Source organism: Stegostoma tigrinum, chromosome 11, assembly GCF_030684315.1.
Source record: "Stegostoma tigrinum isolate sSteTig4 chromosome 11, sSteTig4.hap1, whole genome shotgun sequence".
NCBI lineage: Eukaryota > Metazoa > Chordata > Chondrichthyes > Orectolobiformes > Stegostomatidae > Stegostoma > Stegostoma tigrinum.
Window position 1 is genome coordinate 23,887,325 of NC_081364.1, and position 22,766 is coordinate 23,910,090.

General features: G+C 39.2%; 1 protein-coding gene across 4 annotated transcripts in view; it reads left to right on the forward strand.

Moving 5' to 3' along the window:
- Positions 1-1,527: 1,527 nt before the first annotated feature.
- Positions 1,528-22,766, forward strand: part of atg7 (ATG7 autophagy related 7 homolog (S. cerevisiae)) — a 148,240-nt gene continuing 127,001 nt past the window's right edge. For 3 of the 4 annotated variants that reach the window (XR_007249249.2, XR_009446490.1, XM_048547879.2), the window contains exons 1-11: positions 1,528-1,726; positions 1,900-1,954; positions 4,464-4,581; positions 6,404-6,481; positions 9,345-9,461; positions 12,084-12,230; positions 13,010-13,098; positions 14,550-14,671; positions 16,164-16,254; positions 18,999-19,143; positions 22,197-22,355. Coding sequence is in view for 2 of the 4 variants with exons in the window: in XM_048547879.2 (XP_048403836.1) it covers positions 1,573-1,726; positions 1,900-1,954; positions 4,464-4,581; positions 6,404-6,481; positions 9,345-9,461; positions 12,084-12,230; positions 13,010-13,098; positions 14,550-14,671; positions 16,164-16,254; positions 18,999-19,143; positions 22,197-22,355 (1,275 nt within the window). In the remaining 2 variants the exon portion in view is untranslated. Of the gene's footprint in view, positions 1,727-1,899; positions 1,955-4,463; positions 4,582-6,403; positions 6,482-9,344; positions 9,462-12,083; positions 12,231-13,009; positions 13,099-14,549; positions 14,672-16,163; positions 16,255-18,998; positions 19,144-22,196; positions 22,356-22,766 lie in introns of those variants that run through there. The other variant, XM_048547880.1, reaches the window with a different exon arrangement.

Consider the following 22,766-nt stretch of genomic DNA (forward strand, 5'->3'; position numbering starts at 1 on the left):
GAGTGCAACTCCAGCAACGTACAAAAGCTTGACACCATCCAGGATAAAGCAGCCCGCTTGATTGGCACTGTATCCACCAGCATCTACTCCCTCCACCACTGACATTCAGTAGCAGCAGCGTGTACTGTCTACAAGATGCACTGCAGAAATTCACCAAAGATCCACAGACAGTGCCTGCCAAACCCCACAACCACTTCCATCTAGGAGGACAAGGACAATATATTTATGGGAACACTACCACCTTCAAGTTCCCTTCCAAGTCACTCACCAACCTGACTTGGAAATATATTGCCATTCCTTCATTGTTACTCAGTCCAAATCCTGGAATTCGCCTGCTAATGACATTGTGGGTCAACCCACAGCAGGAGGACTGCAGCTGCTCAAGAAGACAACTCGCCACCAAGGACAACTTCTCAAGGGCAACTATCAATGGCCAATAAATGCTGGCCAGCCAGTGAAACTCTCATCTCACAAAATGAATAACGGTCAGATGCTATACATGGTGCTGCTACTTTTTGTGTATCTTAAAGGTATAATAAAGTAGAATACAGACACTGGGAATCTCAAACAAAAACAGTGCTGGAGAAACTCAGCATGTCTGGCAGCATTTGAGAAGAGAGAAACAGAGTTAACATTTTGAGTGTGATATGACTGTCCTTCAAACTTTTTTTTATTTCTCTTAAAGGTATACTGCATACCAGCAGAGAGGCATTCTTCTAGAGACATTTTTCTCAAAAGTTCAAGACTAGTTGGGTTTTCCATGCGTCTCAAATTCTGATCTCTTATGCATTCACAATCATAACTGCTTTACCAATGATGGAATTGCTGTAGGTGGCCTAGATCAAGAGCTCCAAAATTCTGCCCTTCCAGCTCTCCAACACTGTAACGTGCTTTCTTCTAGAGACATTTTTCTCAAAATCGTGCTGACTAAATTTTGATCGTCTGAGCACAAGCTTCTTTCTATGGCTCAGCAACACAGTTTGTTATATTCCACACTCCGGGCATCCTTTGCTACGTGTGAGTATTTGCAATTTGTAAACATGTACAACTCAGTGAGTTCAGGATGTCTGCCCTTCCAAATAATGGCAGTTGCTGCAGCCAAGAGTCATTCAGAGTTTAGGAAGGAGTTTTTGTTTGGTTTTAGTTTTTCTGCAGAATCTGACAGAAATGGTGGAAGGGTCTTTTTTTAGATTCCCTACAGTGTGGAAACAGGCCCTTCAGCCCAACAAGTCCACACCACCCCTTGGAGCATCCCACCCAGACCCATCCCCCCCAAACCCACACACCCCTGTACACTATGGGTAATTTAACATGGCCGATCCACCTAACCTACACATCTTTGGACTGTGGGAGGAAACCGGAGCACCCGGAGGAAACCCACGCAGACACGGGGAGAATGTGCAAACTCCACACAGACAGGACATGGATCTTACATGGACCTGAAAACCCCTCGCTTCGCCCCGCGGTGGTACGGGGCGGGGCTGTCCCGGTGATGTCATCTGTCTGCGCCGAGCGGTGTGACGGACGAACTGCGCCTCAGGCGGCGGCTGGCTCAACGCGGAAGTGTTCGCGATGGACGGCACGGGCTCCGGGCGCCCGGCGTTGCAATTTGCTCCCTTCAGTAGCGCTTTGGACGCAGGTTTCTGGCATGAGCTCACTCAGAGGAAACTGAACGACTACAGACTGGACGAGAGTCCCCGAAATATCAGGGGCTATTACTATAACGGTACCAGCACCTGTGTCGGGGGTGGAGTGGGGAAGCACTGTCCTGGGTTTAATTTGCAAAGGCACCCCCCCGCCACCACCTCTCGATCAAGCATTATTACTGGCTTTATACTTTTAAAAAACTTATTTTAAAGCAGCATGCAGCAAAATAAAATCTATTTTCTTATTTGAAAGGTGATCCTGCTGGACTGCCAACTCGACTAACTTTGGAGTTCAGTGCATTTGATGTGTGAGTAATTGTGGGATCATCAGTGCTTTTTCAGCAGCATTTGAGGGAGTGTAAAAGTGCCTTGTTTAATCTTTGATCACTGCGGTGGTTCTTATTTGTTTTAAGTTGAATCTCAGTAGGTGTCAGTTTTAATTGTTTTGAAAGTTATTTCTATCTGAGAAACTGAATCATTATATTGGAACCTTAGTAAAGATTAGCAGTAACATCAATATTTGCTCTTCACCTACATGGAATTGCCTTTGGCAATGAAACAGTGAGTGCTTTTAAAGAAGCTTTTGTTGCTGCCAATAAACGTGTGTGGCAGCCTTGCCTCATTTCTAAGCTTATCTTAGTTTGTACTGACACATCACTGTAAATGTTGCATTCTCTCTGACATTTGTTAATTGATGGATAAATGTGAAAAGGAAATAGATTGTCATGTATGTATCCTCTGAATAAAACCAAAAACTTCATCTTTCCAGACAGATTATTGAAACATTTTGAAATATGATTTTAAAAAGCTTTATTTACAATGAATGAATCTAAATTAAGAAATGCTATTTTGTAACTGGTAGGTGTTGCTGCAGCTGAATTTTGATGCTAAAGCGTTGCCAAAATTTTAGGTTGAGAGGCTGCTGAATTGTGATCAATTAGCATGTCACCCAGCCACCAGACCTTTTAAAACTTCATTCAAACTAACAGTATCCATTATTCATTAATGAAAGAATTTGCAGCCAGTTGGTAACTTTGAGACTGAGTTTTGATTGCTCCTGCTAGAGATTTAAGGAAAGACTTTATGGTTTCTTTGTGTGCTTTAGGGAGCCCTAAACTGAAATAGACACAAATAGCTGGAGTGAGTGGGGTGACAAAGGGATTATGCATGTGTGCTGGTTGAAGCAGTTAATGTGCATTGAGAGTCACGTGTTATCAGTGAAGTTTTCTGTTTCTTTGTTTCTCTTAAGTATAGGTATGAATCAGAAGTTGAAAATGGGTGCAGTTTTCCATGTTGATTATACCTCAGTAGCCCCGTTCTGCTGCAGGGTGGCTTCTGATGATGAAAGTAACGTAGGCAGCTCATTTCTAGTGCCAATGACTGCCTCCTATTCCCATGAGAAACAGTAATCCATACTGGTGTGGATAGTATAAGTTACTGCTACCAAAACTCCAACTGGGACCAATTAACAATACATTTTGGAATCTAGGTTCAAATAGGCTAATCTGGTTGCCTGGCCATTGATTTTTAATATTGCTAATCTGAATGTCATTGCTGAAGACTGTGTGTACATGATTTTGGAAAAAAAGCTGCATATACAGTTGCTCCTTGTTTATATCATTCTGCAGTAAAAACGCAAATGGAAGTAGCATAAGAGAAAACAGATATTTCCATTAAAAATGGATCAAAAATATAAAAGCAATGTAAATCTATTGTTATATTATAAATATCAGTGTCATTTAGATACAAGTTTTAAATTAAGATCTGATTAACATGACTATATTGGAAACTTCAATTGCCAAAGTTTGTTCCAGAAGCTTGCTATCAGCTGAATTTAATGTTAACATAGCAAACTGCAATATTTTGTATTCTGTTAGTTGGCTGCCTTTTCATGCTTTAAGGATTCAGCAGTGAAAGCATTATTTTCTGTGCCATGATTCAGTTTTAGATAAATCGTCAACCAATTGTTTGTTAGTTCAGGAATTTAGTTTTCTCATGAAACAAATCTTTTATAGTTTGCAGTTCCCCTGTTAATATGGTTCTGGTGATTGTGAGGCTTTTTGTTTTGTTTTGATTTTGAACCTGCCACTGTTACAATGAAATGTGGTGCAGGATGGAGCAGCTCTGCTATTATATCACCATGACTTTAGAATCAATGTGGACGCATTGAAAGAACTACAGCTGAGATCCTAGCTACTTTATTTATGGCAGAAATCACAAACTACTCTCATTTTTTAGCTTGTTCTGTCTCAAACACGTTGATTCCTTGTCAGATTTTTCGATGCTCTCCAACAGTCGTTTGTCACCTTGCTGTTTGTGAGCCTTGACTACAAATGCTATTAGATTATTTTAGTGAGGGCAGGCATCACCTCTGTGCCTCATGTGGCCCATTGATTCACTACTCTCAGTGAGAAGAAATTGTTCCTCATCTCTCTCTTAAACGTGCAGCCTCTTATTCTGAGATTATGCCCTCTGCTCTCAGACTCCTCCACAAGGAGGAGCAACCCTTTTGCGTCTACCCTGTCAAGTTCCCAAAGAATATTGTGTATATGATAAGTGCACAATGTCAAATTTGGTACATTGGTTGAAATGTACTTGTGGCATTAATGTCATTTGTCTATTATTACCTGCAGCATAGAATAGTCTTTCATTTATGTAGTCAACATTGTTCAGTGGCCTTATGGGTCATTTCAATCTACCCAATCAAAGGACACCTTCAGAAATATGATTGAATTCAGACTAAATAATGTTCATCCGAAACAAAGTGTTAACACCCTTCTTACTGGTGTAAGAAAATAATTTTGCATGTTCACTTAGGAATGCTGTGACGCCACCTCGGTGTTGCCCTGCTTTTGGCACTCTGTATAATACCAACACCTTGCAGTCATTTAAATCCACTGATAAAAAGGCTTTGCTGGAGCAAGTGGGAAAAGAGGTGAGTTGCAAAAAGTAACATTCTTTATTCCTTGAGGGTCAGGTGTTTGTGATTTTTATGATGAATAACTTAAAGGAGTGTGGGTTAGATTTTAAAAACTTCATTTATTTACTTGTGTGTTCCTTAAGGACAGTCATTCTTCATTCCTCTTGCTGCTGTTTACAACATATGGTTTGGGTCAGCTGATCCACGGAAACAAGTGGTGAGCATCTGACCAGAATGACAAAAATGATGGTTGTGATTAATTTACCCACACTTTGATAATAGAGAGAGCAGATGCTGATGTCTCGTGATACCAGATTGTGAGGTGATAGCCTAATGTGAACTTCAGTTTGCATTTTAAAAAAGTCAAGGATGCTTATCAGCTATGTTAAGGCAATTTCCCTTTTCACAAACTTTGGTTAATCTGTAAATTTACTAGTGACCGCAAATCAATCTTGTAACACTAACGTTGAATTTAATGTGATAGACAATAGACAATGGGTGCAGGAGTAGGCCATTCGGCCTTTTGAGGCAGCACCACCATTCATTATGATCATGGCTGATCATCCACAGTCAGTATCCTGTTCCTCCCTTATCCCCATAACCCTTGATCCCACTATCGTTAAGAGCTCTATCCATCTCTTTCTTGAAAGTATCCAGAGACTTGGCCTCCACTGCCTTCTGGGGCAGAGCATTCCATATATCCACCACTCTCTGGGTGAAGAGGTTTTCCTCAACTTTTCTAAATGGCCTACCCCTTATTTTTAAACTGTGTCCTCTGGTTCTGGACTTACCTGTCAGCGGAAACATGCTTCCTGCCTCCAAAGTGTTCAATCCCTTAATAATCTTATACATCTCAATCAGATCCCCTCTCATCCTTCTAAACTCAAGTGTATGCCAGCCCAGTCGCTCCAATCTTTCAACATATGATAGTCCCACCATTCTGGAAATTGACCTCGTGAACCTACGCTGCACTCTCTCAATAGCCAGAATGTCCTTCCTCAAATATGGAGACCAAAACTGCACACAATACTCCAGATGCAGTCTCACCAGGGCCCTGTACAACTGCAGAAGGACCTCTTTGCTCCTATACTCAATTACTGTTATTATGAAGGCCAGCATGCCGTTAGCTTTCTTCACTGCCTGCTGTACCTGCATGCTTGCTTTCATTGACTAATGTACAAGAACACCTAGATCTCGTTGTAATTCCCCTTTACCTAACTTGACTTCATTTAGATAGAAATCTGCCTTCCTGTTCTTGCCACCAAAGTGGATAACCTCACATTTATCCACGTTAAACTGCATCTGCTATGCATCCGTCCACTCACCTAGCCTGTCCAAGTCACCCTGTATTCTCATAACATCCTCCTTACATTTCACACTGCCACCCAGCTTTGTGTCATCAGCAAATTAGCTAATATTACTTTTAATGCCTTCATCTATATCATTAATGTGATCTGAATTAATTTCTTTGTTTTAAATTATTCTTTTATGATAGATGTGTAAACTACTACAGATGAACTATAGCTGTGGAGATAAACCAAGCTGGTTCCTTGGTTACTAGGCACAGTATATTTTAAAAAAACAGAGCATGACGAATGAAATAACTTGTGCAGCATCCTATCTTTCTGCATTTGTATGTTTGAAACTGGATGCCACTGCTGCGGTATTTTTACCTATAATAATTTTAAATCATGCTGTAATCTTGAAGCAGTCCATTCAGCTTATCAAGCCTGTGTTTGGATGCTGAAAATTTATCAAATTGAATTCCATTTTATTTCATGTTTGGCTGAGAACTGTTCTCAAGTCAATGTTTCATGTCATGTTATCTGTCCTGTAGATTTGGGATGCTATAAAATCTGGCAGAGCAATTGAAGATCCTTCTTTGCTGAACACTTTTCTCTTGCTGACTTTTGCAGTAAGTATCTTTTTTAAAACATTTGCAATATAATACATTCTCATTTCATAGACTATGAAAATGTATTAGCAGAAATTACAATTTAAGCAAGTTTTAAATCCATTTTCTGTTCTAAGACCTGATACATTAATTCCTATTATTCATAATTTAGAGGATCAGTTTCCTTCTACAATGTTACAAATGCTACTGTAATTTTGTGGCAATGCATCTATTCACTTGCTTCTATTATTTCAGTCAAATTTACACATGCTTTATTATTTTGATATGCAACTACTTTTTTAGGTAATTATTAAACATCTCTTTAGCAATGTGTTATATGATCAGTCAATTTATTGTTAGCAATGAAAAGGAATGCTTACTTAAACACTATCAGGAAGAAGTAGCATGCATTTCTGTAATATCTTTCATGTTCCCAAGGAATCACAAAATGCTTCAGAGCCGATTAATTGCTTTGGACCTGTTGCCTCTGTGTTAGGTAGACAAATGCACTAGCTAATGCCCTATAAGCATTAATTAACCAATTTGTCTGATTTGAGATTTGGATTGATAATATTGCTTGAATCCGAAAGAGATCCTGCTCTTCGAATACTGACTTGTGTGTTTCTTTATACCGTACATGTGTACAGGCAGCTGGAATGACTCTTTAATGTCCCACTTCATAGTACACTTCTGAGAATAAAATACTCACTTGGAATTGTGCTGAAATGTAAGCCTGGATTGTTTGCTCAAGTTTTGGGAGTTTTGTTTGAATTCATGATGTACATCAGAGGCATGGTTCTAGACTAAACTCGCATGTGAATGGTGCCCTTTTATCTGAGTGATGCTACCTGATGTTTTTGAATAGTGTCATGGGATCTTCAATGTCACCCTAATCCAGTGGATCAGAGAGGTCCTTTGTTTACTTAACATTGAACATTGCACTGTAGTGTCAGCTGAAATTGTACACTACTCTTGGAGTCAACCGATCATCACCCTCTAAATCAGAACTGAGACCTGTGATCGAGATTAAAAAAAGAACATCTCCTTCATACATCTCCGTATCAATATAATTACAACAGTCAAATTTGTTTAATGTTGCAGTCATTGACCTTACTTCATCTCTGCAAGGGGTTTGTTGTGGATGAGTTAAAATCTCACCTTGCTGGTCAATAGCATCGTTGTTCTTCTTGTCAAATTTCAAATTGGCTCATATAACTGTGAACTACATAGTCGAATCTGCTGAATTTACAAATGTCTAACTTTTACAAAACAGTTAGGAAAACTAACATTGCAGATGATCAACTCGTTTGAAAACAAGCTATCAAATTGTTGAAAACTTATTTGAAACTAGCATCTAATCAATGTTTTTGTAATTTTTTCCACCAACCATGTTGTTCATCATCAATTAACAATTCTTCACAATTAACAATTCTTCAACAGATGCAATATAAAGAATTTGTTTAAGAACTGTTTTAAACTTAAATGTAAAACTGATCATATTTCCTTTGAAGTTTTCTTCCAGAAAGTCTACCTTCACTCCGAAGCTTAGGATTTAAGCTTTGCTTCTTTCCTGTACTTTGCTTTTTTCAGCTTAATATTTCTTTCCTTTGTTTTTTAGACTTCTACAAATGCAACACTCAGTCTGCACTCAAACTCCTGAGCTTATCCAGTCAGTCACCCTTGAATTCTCCCTTAAATAGTTTTTCCACTTTTAGAGCTCAAATTTGAAACTGAATGTAAATTAAGTTATAAGCTCAGGACTATTATTGTTTGAATAGTTACTGCCAACGTTTTTGGAATTGTTTTGATCTTGTATGTGGTTGGGATGGCAATAGTTTTTGAATTACTTAAATCAAGATATTTCTGTTACATGGGAATGATATGTACTTTTAAAATGGATTAACAAGGAACAAAGATTTAACAATAGTCATGGAAGTAGATTGAGCATTTTATGGTGCAGAGTAAGTTGCCAGCTGTGAAGCATCCACTTTGCCTCAATGGTTAATTGCTTTTAAAAGAGATTCTATTACAAATACTAACAATTGCTAAAACTTGATGTTTTCAGTTAGTCCTAAACAAATAAATGAATAATGCCCTCTTTCAAAATGATGGTTTGGACTGGGAAATAACACTCCTGTGTTGATATTGAAAGCTTTTGCGTACAGAGAACTCACATTCAAAACATTCAACACTTTGGCTAAGCTTTTGACATGCTTGTGAAATTTACCCTTTACCACCCTTCCCAACTCCCTGTCAGGTTATTGGTTGCAAATGAGAGTGGTGCCTGCACCAACTCCAACATAATTATAAACAAGATTACTGAGTCTTTGAGAGAAAATGCCATTTGCTATAATATTCATCTCTGTTCATCCATTTCTGTTCTCAGAAAAACATAAGCAGTGGTTACAAAATTGTTTCACTTATGCTTTGGAAACATAATTTCCTTTTGTGACAGGGATGATAATTAAAGACATGAGTCGCTTAGCCATGTAAATTAGGAAGGTCTGAGATTCATCTGGTAGTGTGTGCAGTTAGTTGACCTCTATCCATGTTATGACCAAAATTCATCCTGAAATCAGAATGTGGATTTTACCATGCTCAGGTACGGAAGCAAAACATCTCTGCTGATGTTTTTTCTGAAAATATATATGTGAAGGTGTCTGGTGAAACAGGGTATTGCTCTTTTCAGATACCTCACTTAGTTAAATAATTCACCTCTTACATTTTGCTCCACACACCATGAACACAGTACCCGATTCTTGTTGATTAGATGTCAGGATGTTTGAGTGAAATTGAGAAATACTTTGCATTTTTTTAAAATTGCCGTTAATTTTTAAAACTGTTAGTCTCGAGGGATTTGTTTCAATGAAACTATATTTTGCAGGATTTAAAAAGATACCATTTCTACTACTGGTTCGCGTTTCCAGCACTGTGTTTCGTTGAAGGGATACCCATATCCCAACAACCAGTCAGCTTGGCGGAAAAGTTCTCCACATGTCAGGTATTTAAGAAGGGAAGCCACGTTGTGGATCTTTTCCTTCATCATCAAATATTTTTCGAATTTTAGTAATGCTTCTGCCCCAAAATCAGACATTGGCAGCATATTTTTACTTCGTACTAATTCTTTTTAATAAAATTCAGCCTATGGGAAAGGTGTACATTTTGAAAATATTATTCCAAAATGTTGAACCAAGTTGATATAATTTTTAATGAAATGACTTCTTGCTCTCACTCTTTGAAATTGGTGAACCCAAGAGTTGAGTGGTTTGCAAAATCACTTTCCTGTGCTATAAACGTGTGATAGAGAAAAATAGCCACTTATATTGACAACCTGAAAGTTTCTTGCCAGCTTTTTTCTCTCCCCCAGTCAGCTAATGCTTTTACATCATTACTGGTGAATATTTTCACCTTGACCTCTGTATTTGCCCTCCTCCAGAAGTCCTTCAGCATTGCTGGTGTTAATCTTCAGCCATTTCAACTCATTACATGCGATATCAAGAAATGGTTGGATACTTCAAAGTCCATGAGCCGTGACCATGTCCCAGCAATAGTACTGAATACCCGTGCTCCCGAACTTGCCACTTCCCAAGCCAAGCTCTTCCAGTGCAACTGCAACATTGATATTTATCTAACAGTGTAGAAAATTGCCAAGGTATGCCCCATACAGAAAGCAGTACAAATCCAACCTGGCTAGTTGCCAGCCACCAGACTACTCTTGATCATCAATAAAGTGATTGAAGGTGTGATCAATAGTGCGATCAAGTGGCACCTGCTCAGTGACACCTAGTTTGGGTTCTGCCAGGGCCACTCATCTCCTGACCTCATCAAATTATTGGTTCAAACATGGACAAAAGAGCTGAATTCCAGAGTTGAGGTCAGAATAACTGCTCTTTACATCAAGGTTACATTTCTCTAAGTGTAGCTTCAAGAAGTCTATGAGAATAAGGGGGAAAGCTCTGTTTGTTGAATTCATACCTGGCTAATAGGAAGATGATTCTGGTATTGGAGGACAGTCATCTCAGCTCCAGAACATCTCCACAGGTGTTTCTCGAGATATTGTCCTAGACCAACCATCTTCCACTATTTCACCAACGACCTTCCCTCCGTGGTAAGGTCAGAAGTGGGAATGTTTGCTGATAACTGCATAATGTTCAGCATCATTTACAATGACTCAATACTAAAGCAGTTCATGTTCAAAGGCAGCAAAACTTGTACAGTGTCCTGGCTAGGGCTGACAAGTGGTAAGCCACATGTGAGCTACCCAAATGACCATCTCCAGCGAGAGAATCTGTCACCCCTTGAAATTCAATGTCATTACCACCAATAAATCCCACACCATCAGCATCCTGGAGGTTACCATTGACCAGAAACTGAACTGGATTTGGACATATAATTACTTTGCCTACAAGAGCAGCTTGTAGCCTAGGGATACTACAGTGAGTAACTTGCCTCCTGACTCCTGAAAGCCTGTGCACTATCTGTTAGGCACAAGTCAGGAGTTTAATGGAATACTCCCCGACTTGCCTAGATGACTGCAGCTCTAAAAACATTAAAGAAAGTTGACACCATTCAGAACAAAGCAGCCCGCCTGATTAGCACCACATCCACAAACATCCACTTCCTCTGTCACCAATGCTTTGTAACAGCAGTTTGTACTATTTACTGGACGTTCTGTAGAAATTCAACAACACTCTCAGAGCGTTCCAAACCCATGACCACTTTGATTTAGAAGGATAATGGCGACAGATATAGGGTAATGCTATGTCCTGCAGGTTTCCCTCCAAGCCACTCACCATCCTGATCTGGAAATATATCACTGTTTCTTCACTGTCGCTGGATCAAATCCTGGAATTCCCTCTCTAATGGTAATGTGGGTCTACCTAAGCATATGGGCTCCAGTGGCTTAAGAAGGCAACTCACCACCAGCTTATCGAGGAAAACTAAGGATGAACAATAAATGCTGGCCAGCTAGCAACATCCACGTCCCATGAGTGAATAAAAATTTGTGTACTTCTGAATGTGATTTAATGTTTTAACAGTGGCTGCTAGCAAGTAGGTAACGATAAAGGATTAGAGGAAGGGGTCAAGACAGGAGGAGCTCAAATAGAGGAGACCGAGGGTAGATGTGGTGTTTTGTAGGTAGACGCCAAAATGGGTTGGTAAGGGAAAACAAGGGCATTGAGAAAGGAGCCAGTGGAAATTGAATCTCATAGAACTATAGAAAGATTAAAGCACAGGAGTTTGGTGAGATGAGAGGGGAGATTGCAAGTAGGGAAGCTTAGAGACTGAGATTGTGGGTGGTGAAAATTAAGCTTAGGGTTTGAGGGAAAGGGGATCATAAGAGGGAAAGCAAATGGGGAGGGGAGAGGAAGGTGATGGACCAGGTGGAGAGTAAGGCAGAAATTGGGGAAGGGAAGAAAGTGAAAATGGACGATTGGGATGAAATCAAGAGGGGAGCAGAAGTGGAGGATCTGCTGCAAGGTGGGTGGAACCTCGGCAGGGCTTACGGGCTGGGGGAGAAAGGGCCCCAGTGCTGTTGCCTTGCAAACTCCATCAGTGTAAAGCTTGAAGTAAAACTGCATGTATTGGTTTGCTGATTTCTTTTATACTCTTATCTGAATAGATCCAGGCATTACAAGATGCTTACAATAAGCTTTGTCAAAAGGAGGAAGTTACAGCAGTTCCCTATTTTCTGGTCAAGTACAAGGAAGATTCTGTTTCGTTGGCCTCTTTGAGAAACTGGAATGAATTTTTCAAAGGTCAGACCAAGGTACAATTTTACATCCAAGGATTAGATGTGTAGTGGAGAAATGATTGGGTGACTGAAGGTGGTTCTGAATTTGCTAAGCAGCTATCAGCTGGCTCGTTCGTACTGGGGGTGGCTGAATATAACTTTATAGATGGCGTTCAACCTTTTCTTGCTGAAGTCATTCACCTGTCAAGTAGATATCCTTTGCAGTGATGCAGCCACTTGGTCTAAAATAGAGATGCCTGTTTGATCAAGTTCAGCTTGTTCTACTGGAAATAAAACTACATACACTTATCAATACATCATTGAATGGTTATTTCTTAAGTTGTGCAGTTCAGGAAGTTCTTGTGCTGCTGGTTCATTCAAATTCTCAGCCAGCACTCAATATCTTGCAGAGGAAAGTGACTGCCACCATTTTATTCCCCAGACTAAGCTCACTAATTGCACGTCTGGAAATATGAAAATCATCCTCTTCTTGTGTAACACATACATGTGCTAATCTAACTTTTCACTAAAGTTCTCAGATTTACAAGTATATCAAGGGAGCACAATCAGCTTGGGGGGGAAAAATACTGAACTGGGGTAACCACTTGGGGCTGTTTAGTAATTTTGTATCATAATTTGAATTTAGTAAAATATCCAAAAAATTATCTTATTATAGCGGTAGCAAAATGTAGACAGGTTCCAATTTTACCGTACAAGATTGTTATGGATTACTTTAAACTGTTATTATTACCATTTTAATTTTTTATGAGTGCTTTTGGTAGCCACTTCCTGTTAAAAGTAGTTTTCTCCTGCAGGTTACAATTGGTGTCTATGATCCATGTACATTAATGCAATATCCAGGGTGGCCTTTGAGAAACCTCCTGATGCTTGTAGCCTACAACTGGTACTGTAATTGTTTTATCATTTATATTGTCCTTTCCTAATATTTATTGTGAAGATATTTTTTTCAGGCAAACGGTTGCTATATTTTGGACCAATAACTTTATTTAAAGCAAAATAAATGCACGTTTAGAAGGTATTGTATGAAACAAAACAAAAGACAACTATTAATTTGATGTGTACTTGATAATATAATAAAGCTACTTCATGTGTCTCAGCTGGTATGAAACTTTATGCTGTAATTGTCAAATTTGCCCAATGTCTCAGTTTAAAAAAAAGAACATTCAGTTTATTTTGTGACAGGAGCAGTAACTAGTTCTCCCCAGCCATCTTCCCACTCCGCATCCTCTATTGCTTCCTTATATTGCATCCATTGCTGATTTCATGCTCTGGAGAGAGAAACAACAGCATTATTGTTTCAAGTTCTATGTTTCAAGAGTATGACTCCTCTTCAGAACTGGAATTCAGAACAAGAGTTTAGAAGAAGAGTTAGACTGAACTTGAAGCATAAGCTCCGTTTCTGTCTCACCAAATGCTTCCAGATCTGCCGAATTTCACCAGCAACTTCTGTTTGTTTCAGAATTCAGCATGTAAAGTACTTTGCTTTTTTTAGCTAATTTGATGCTGCTTCCTCAAATCTAGAGAGAGCGTTTTGCTTGCTGCTTCACTACTTTTAACAATTGGTTGTGTTGATAATGAAAAGTGCCTCATTATTCTTACTTTGAAAATGACTTGCTTCCCTCATGACCAAGAACTAAGTTAGTTTTTTTATGATTTTAAGACTAAAATGCTTTTCTGATCTTACTGATACACTAATATGGTGCATCTTGCATTTTCTTAAATTCTGAAAATTGCGACAGCACTGCACTCTCACATGGTCATTATTTTCAGTTAAATTTTCATTAATCTTGACACCTTACATTCCAAAAGTTGATTATAATTGGACCTTTCTCATTATTTTTGAATGTTGAGTGTTATCTGAAGCTCAGTGACAACGCTTTTGTCTCGGAGTCTGAATGCTGTGCCTTCAAGTCCCATTGTTGAGGCTTAAACATAAAATCTAGCTGCCACTTCACTGATGTTTCAAGGGAGTGCTGCCCTGTCAGAAAGTGCCATTTTTCAGATGTGATAATAAGACACAGTTTCGTCTGCAATGACAAGTAACTGTAAAAGATCCAATGGCATTATTATGAAGATGAACAAGGAACTTTTCCACATGTCCAGCCCAACATTTATAATTCAACCAAACCGCCTCTGTTCATTATCATGTTGTTTGTGTGACACAAGTTGACTGCTGCATTTTTTATATTACAACACTTACTGTACTTTTCTAATAAAATATATTTTGGTGAAAGTGCTTTGGACACCTGTGAGGTCATGAAATGTACAATGTAAATGAAAATCTTATTTCTTTTTGGGAATAATTCAGTAATTACTTTTCTTTTGAGATGATAGGGGCAGCTTTCTGGACACACTTGAAGTTCTCTGTTTCAGAGACCGAACTATGCAAGGAGCCAGGGACACCCAGCACAGCATCATCTTTGAAGTAAAACTTCCACAGATAGCGTCAGTCTCAGGTAATTAAAGATCAGGACTGCCTAAAACAATTGAATAAAGTTTCTTTCATAAAAGTGTAAAGGTAATTGGAATATCGCTGTGATAGTGATGTCAAGATCTACCAGTAACAGGACTGAAACTGACAGCCATGAATCATTGAGAAGTCCTACTTCCACCCTATTTAGATCTCGCTTTTGAAGTACTTTGTAAAGGTTAGGCCTGGTAGAAAAAATGTAGTGAACTGTTAAATGCATAGCAGCTCAGAACAATCACTAAACAAACTCACTGGCCCATTTAAAAGTAACCTTTTTTTTAAGAAGATTAGTTAAACAAATGATTTGTAGGAGATGATCAGAGATTTTAAATTATACGTGAAGGATGGTCATTGCTTTTAACTTCCTGGTGTGTTGATACAACAGCTGCAAGATGAATGGTTATCTACCAGACTGCTACATGCAAATGCTTATCTTTCACTTGGTATTAGGAGAAGGGAAACCACAATCTGGAAGATTGCTTTGTTCAAGGTCAGCACAAGTGCTCTTGATTCACTTCTGACTGCAAAATCCAGGCTGATAAAGTGCAAGGATTGTTAAAGTTCCAGCCGCATTCTCAATTTATAGTTTCTTGATGCACTATTCATGGAAATAGGTGGTGTGTCTATTCTTTTCCGGATTAATCCTTTCTCCCTCTAGGGCACGACAAAGCGGCAAAATCTCCTAGAATTTAATAGCTGCCCGTTTGTTGGAAACACAAGAGCATAGCAAGTTCAGGACTCCTTTGAATTGTTGCATCAATATTCTCGAATATTATGTGGTTAACTCATCATGCCCATTTTATGGAAGCAAAAATAAACTGTCTTGGCTCAATGTCAGAGCCACAGAGTCTAATAGGCAAATTCATAGGCAAGCTGAATAACACAATAAGGCACTGGAAGATATTGCTGGTATATTATTTAAAGATAAAATCACTGAGCTCAGAAAAGGTGAAAATATATACTTGTAAAACCTGTTTTAACTTTAAGTACAAGCACATTTGCCATGTATTCAGAAGATGTGAAAGATAAGGAGAATATGTAACCAAGGATGTTTGGTGCACTAAAGCACTTCCTGGTTCTTCAGCTACAGGAATAATACTGGAATGAAATTCAGCAGTTGGAAACCTGTATGAATTTGGGAACTGTCAAACAAACATTTAAACTGTTTCTCCAAGATCAGTTTAAAAAGCCGTAATGCTTTTAGGAGAAAAGCAAACATTTTTGCAAAGAAGAAAAGAAAATGTTGGAATGCTGAAGTAAAGTGACAGAAAATGAACAGGTTAATCATGTGAAAGATGGACTGTGGGGCTCAGATGTGGCCACTCCTTAGTTTCATTCAGGCAGTGATTCCTCATAATGTTAAGTTTGTTTCTTTAAATGACTTGCTGTAAATTTTCACCATTGTTTTTTTGTTTTCAAAGTTTTGAAATGATACAATAGGTGATCAGCAATCCTAAGTGCATAAAATTAATTTACAGATTGTCCAAAGTGTGTTGGTTGGGAGAAAAATCAGAAAGGAAGCCTCGGTCCACGGATGGTCAATCTTAGTGAATGTATGGATCCAAAGAGGTAAATTTGCATCTTTCATCTAGGCTTGGACTTGAATTAGAAATCCTCACATAAACTACTCAAATGTTAGAGCGCCATCAGAAGATAATGCAATGTAGACCATTTGGACCCTGCTGTCCCATTCACAAAGATCACAGGATCTGATTATGACCTTAACACTCTAAGATATAGGAACAGAAGTCGGCCATTTGGCTCATTTTGCGCTCTGTCATTCAGTGCCTGATCTAATAATTCTCAACTCCACTTTCCCCACAACCCTTGATTCCCTCACTGGTTAGAAATCTGTCGATACCAGCTGTGAATATACTTTATGACCCAGACTTGCCAGCCTTCTACAATAAAAAAATTCCACAGATTCAGTCCATTCCCATTCTGAGAGAATTAACAATCCTCCTCCTCTTACATGGGATATTCCTTATTCTGCAATTAAGCCCACTGGACTGTTTTACAAAGGCAGCAGCCTCTCCACATCTCCCTGTCAAGCCCTGTAAGAATCTTATTTGTTTCATTCTTTAAACTGCAGTTATAGTACTGTATACCATCCCTAAGGTGTACTGCAGAAATTCACAAGTCTCCTTAGACAGCTTCTTCCAAAACTACAGCTACTTCCATCAGGAAGGATAAGGGTAGCAGATGTGTGCAACCACCATCACTTGCAAGTTTCCTTCCAAGCCTAACATGAATAAATTTCAATTTCTGAAGTGTTGCTACATCAAAATCCTGGAATTCCTTCCTTAACAGCACAGCCCATGGACTGCAGAGGTTCAAGAATGCAACTCACCACCATGAAGGCACCTAGGGACAGGCAATAAACGCTAGTTACCAGCAATGCCCACGCCCAATTAATGCACATTTTTTAAAAAACTGAAACCCATTCCTCACACACCAATCTTTCAGTCACGCATTAACTCTTTGACTTTAGTTACACTGTACCTGTGGCTCCAGTGGTAATCCTGAGGTCATTATGTTGTATTTCCATTTACTCCTAACTGATCAAAATCTTTCAGCAGAACCTTCTTTCCACTCCTATTAATGTCGTTGCGACTAATGTGGGTGACAACTGGATCCCTCTCTTCCTTCTGAGTTTCAGTCCATTCCCAAAGAGATGGCCTTAACCTTGGCAGCACTAATCTTTGTGGAAGATAGTATCTACTCCCTAATTTTACTGTCTTCTTCCACGGCCACATTCCGATTTCCTCCTCCCATTTGAATGTCTCCTTGTTTTATGGTGTTGTGGTTGGGTCACTCATCCTCTCTTTAGTCGCTGTTCTCATCTGGATGCATTGCATGGGATAAAATCTTCTTGAGTTCTGCCCCTTGGGGGTGCCATTCCTACCTGATCTACAGTCACACTCTCTTGTCCATGGTCACAGACCTAGTTAGAATTGCCTAATCAGTAGGATGTGGCTACCTCCTGCAGCAAACGTCCAGATAACTTCCTCCCTCCCTGATGTGGAAAATGTCTGCAGCTCAGGCTCCAGGTCCACAACTCACATCTGAAGTCACTTGAACTACAAACATGTGCTCCAAATGTTTTTATTGTGGATCACCTTGATGTCCATCAGCACATCATCCAATCTTCAATTTCCTGCTAGACTCCAATAACCCTTAACTCTTTTTACAAGACCAAAAATTGGTCAAAATCTTTTATGTTTCATTAAAGTCATCTCTTGTTCTTCTCAAGTTCAGTGAGATGGCCCAAATTGCTTGACCTTTTCTCGTAAGGCGACCACTTTGTCTGCAGAAGCAGCCTAGTAAATCTTCTTTAAACTTTTTCCAATGTGAGTATAACCTTCCTTGGATAAGGAACCCAAATCTGTATATGGTGTTCTAGATGCAGTCTCAGCAATGCCCTGTACAGCTGTAGCAAGGTTTCTCTACTTTTATATTCTGTTCCCCATCCAATAAATGATAATATTACTTTTATTTTCCAAAATGCCTGATGCAACTACTTTCTAGCATTTCATGATTCATGTACACAAACACACTGATAGCTCTATACCACAACGTTCTGTATTCTTTCTTCGTTAGCATTTTATTCAATATTTCTGTTCTTTTCACCGAAGTGGATGATTGCCCATTTTCCCACATTATACTCTATCTGCCTTTTTTTTTTGTCCATTCATCTACATGTCTTTTTGCATTGCAAACTCTTGAGTTCATCCCACACCTTATCTCTTTCCCATCTTTTTATTGACAACAGATGTATTCTGTTCCTTAACCCAAGTCACTTACGTGATTCTGAAATAGTTGCACTCGCAGCACTGATCCCTTTGGATCTTCAAGTACGTGGAGGTAGTTGCAGTGATGTACCTAAGCATATACCGATTGATTAGGCAATCTGATGTGTGTTGCTTGATCAAGAAAAATAGAAAAGTTTCCAGGTAAAATGAACATTGTTCGAATAGAGAGTAATGATGAGCCATCTTTATCGCCTTGCATATTATAATGCTTCTTGTAAGATCTGTAGACATTGCTTTAAGTGTGACATTTCCATTAGATTGCATATGTGCATTAAGTCTAATATTGAATCCTGAAGCTTTTAAAACAGCAAAGATTTATTTTAAGCTGATAATCACCATTTGAGGAAAATAAATTCTCAGTGTGCATATCATTTTTTAAACAATAGTGTAAAAATAAGCTTTTAAATTTATCTGGATGACCATAAATAAGAAGTAGATCACAATGTTTCAGTAAGATATTTTTTCTGAATTCATATATGTTGTTTTTCTTTTCTGTTGAAGACTGGCTGAATCATCGGTTGATCTCAATCTTAAATTAATGCGTTGGCGTCTGGTACCAACCCTTGGCCTGGAAAATGTTATGACTACTCGGTGCTTGTTGCTTGGAGCTGGTACACTGGGCTGTAATGTAGCACGGACTCTAATGGTAAGAGTTTTACTATTTACTAACGCTTTGATTGCATGTTTATTTTTCATCATAAACTGTGTTTGTTACCTGTTTGCCTTTTGGTTACTCTGGTACCTTTCTTTTTGCACCAAGACCCAAGATAAATGTACATCACATTATCGGGTCAAATCAATGTAGATGCTGAAATCTGTACCGAAAACAAGAAATTGCTGTAATTCACAGCAGGTCAGGCAGCATCCAGGTAGAAAGAGCAAGCTAACATTGCATTGCACAATCTATACCCCTTGCTCCTCAGCACTCCTCCACCCCATCACCACTGCATAAATCGTGCCCCTTGCACTCTTCACGTCAGCTCTGAAGAGTCATCTCAATTCAACATCAGCTTGCTCTCTCCATGGATGCTGCCTGACCTGCTGTGATTTCAAACATTTTTTGTTTTCAGTATATATCCCATTCTGTCCAGAACAGGATTTCTGCAGTTAAACTGTTTTTAAATGAACAATTTTGTGGTCTGAGATAGAATTCTATGAGCGAAAACCAGCAGTGATTTATATTCTGCAAACTTCATGAACTATCAAGATGTAAATCTTGAGTACGTTTGGCAGTATGCATCAATCTGCTTAGTGGTTTAAAAAGTACTGTCAAATTTCGAAGAGTATCAATTAATTAAAATTACACATTTAACTGCGAGTAGCTGTTGTGTAATCTATAATTGGTATCAATGGCATTTGATATAAACCATATAATTTGACATCCCTGCTGAGCTGTGCATCATTATTTTAAAATAATTATTTTATATCAACTGTATGCATTCTGGAGTTTTAAATCTGAAATTGGTATTTATTCCATGCAACTCTAGTGTATTGATGAAGTTATCTTGAAAAAAATTTATTTAGGAAAAAATCTGCCATTGAACCTCACTGCCCTGAAGGAGGCCACAAAGCCCATTGTACAGGTGCAGACTGTTTGGAAGACATTAAGAATGAAACCCAAAGGAACCAACACACCTCAATTCTACAGCCTCCCCAAGGTACACAAACCAGAAGTACCCCTGAGATCCATAGTCTCCCTACCAGGCACGTCATCACACAGATGAGCCAAGGAACTACAAAGGAGACTCAAGCACCTGGTCTACAAGTCACTCCATTCTATCCATTCATCCCAAGAATTCCTCAACTCCATCAAAGACATAAGGATAGAGGACGAGGAGACCTTGGTATCATTTGATGTCACTGCCCTATTCACATCAATAGACAAACCACTAGAAAGGGAAACAATGGCAGCACCAGTGGAACAAGATCAAGACCCCAATGAAACCACGTCCACAGACAACATGTTGAAGCTACTTGACCTATGCCTCACCACCCACTTCACTTTCAACAGCCAAACACACAAACAGATCAACGGGACACCCATGGGATCACGTATCTCTAAACTAATAGCCAAGGTAGTGATGGAAAGGACTGCCCTTCCGCTAAACTATGGATCTGCTACTTTGACACCTTGGTCATCAATAAATGGACCAAACTAGAGGAGACACACAAAACTCGTAAACAACACCCTCACCAGAATAATATTCAGCAGAGAGGAGAAGGACAAATAGCTCCCATTTCTGGACATCATGGTAGAGCACAAGACAAATGGGGAACTGCAAATGAAAGTACACAGAAAAGCCACACACATGGACCAGGTACTGAACTTCAACAGTAACCATCTTAACCCACGCAAATGAAGTTGCATGCGAACACCATTTAAATGGGCAACAACACCCTGCAGCAGCACAAAACCACACCAAAACAAGAAGAATACCTCTTCCAGGCTTTCAAATTTAACGCATGTCCAAAAATCCGGGTCAGAAGATGCCTATTATACGAATGCCAGGAAGATATGACACATCCTGACACATTCATAACACTACCTTACATCAGGAACATATCGGAACTAACAGTAAGACCGCTATGACTGCTGGGCATCAGAGTGGCACACAAACACGTCAACCCTACGACAGCCAAAGAGCCACTTCCTACTATGGAGAGGACCAATGTCCTATACAAGATTCACCGTAGAGACTGTGTGAGAAACACTACATCGGACAAACAGGAAGCAAATTCACAAGTGTACGCGAACACCAACTGGCTACAAAAAGTCACGACAGGCACTCACTCATCTCAGTCCACATGGATAAGGAGAATCACCAATTCTGTTGGGACAGCACCCAGATCCTGGGACAAGCAAAGCAGAGACAGGCACGGGAATTCCTAGAAGCCTCGTACTCCACAAAGAAAGCCATCAACAAACACATAGAACTCGATGTCATATATACTCCACTGCGAAGGAGAATTGGAAGTGAGGTAATCCAGTTCAACAGACTCCAGAGTTTAAAAACAAGGCAGGAAAACCCACTGACACTTCATCAGAGGCTGCTCTGATGATGTTACCCAGCACAGTAATGAAATGTCTGCAGAACAACAAACCAGCTCAGCGAGCCAACCAACCTCAACACCCACAACCTGAGCTACAGATTTACTCCAAAACCTTAAAGAGAAAAACAATTAGACTTGCTTCTTTGCTGTTTCCCCATTGCCCCACAATTTGTTTCCTCTGTAGAGATATATCCAAATTTGAAAGTTTTGTAAGTTATTATTAACTCTGCTCCTATCACCAGTGCACTCCAGGACGAAACAGTTTGTTAAATTTAAAACAAAAGGATTCCTATGTCCTCCTCGTTCTTTTACATTTGTTTAATTGAATGTGATTATTGAAAATTGCACAAAATCTTTTATGATAAAGTTTGTCTTTTTCATGAGTTTCTGATTACAGTCGCTATCTATCCCCATGGTGCCTCTGTCGCTCATCTCTTATGTGTATGTCTCATTGGTCAGCAGAGCATTTATTGCCTATTCCAGCTGCCCAGGATCAGGTGGTGGTGAGCTGGCTTCACGAACCACTACTCCGTGTGACATTAGTACATTCAATGCTGTAATGCCAAGTAATCAGAGGTGCTTTATGTGAAAAAATTTCATGATTAGACTGTCTTGCTTCAGAAGTAATTTATTGTCTGTTCTTTTTAGGGCTGGGGCGTAAGGCAGATAACGTTTGTAGACAATGCAAAGGTGTCCTATTCTAACCCAGTGCGGCAGTCGTTGTATGAGTTTGAAGATTGTTTTGATGGCGGGAAACCCAAAGCACTAGCTGCTGTAGAGAAACTCCAAAAAATCTTCCCAGGCGTGGTAAGCAGGGTTTTGTACCGTTTACAAGTTGTTATCTTTGCATGATGGACTTCAAACATTGAGTTTTTTTCTAATATTACCAACAAGCCATGGTTTTTCAATTTTGAAAAATCCCAGGAAACTTGTAGTGTTGCTAGAATATTTAAAGTTGTATTAATTTCTCCTTTTGAAATTAACATTTTCTAGATAGAAGTTCATTCGGGGAAGAAGGGCGCAAAAATGTTTTAATCACAGCTCAGTGGTTTAGAACCTTCTTTATACATGATTATCCTCAAAGCCTTTCAGGCTTGCAAGTTTTCACAGCTTTTCAAGACTTTACAATTCTATTATGCGTAATGCGTTCATATTGTGATGTGCGTAGCTGAATACAGTGGATTTCAGACAATCAAATGTGTTGCTTTCAGTGCTTAA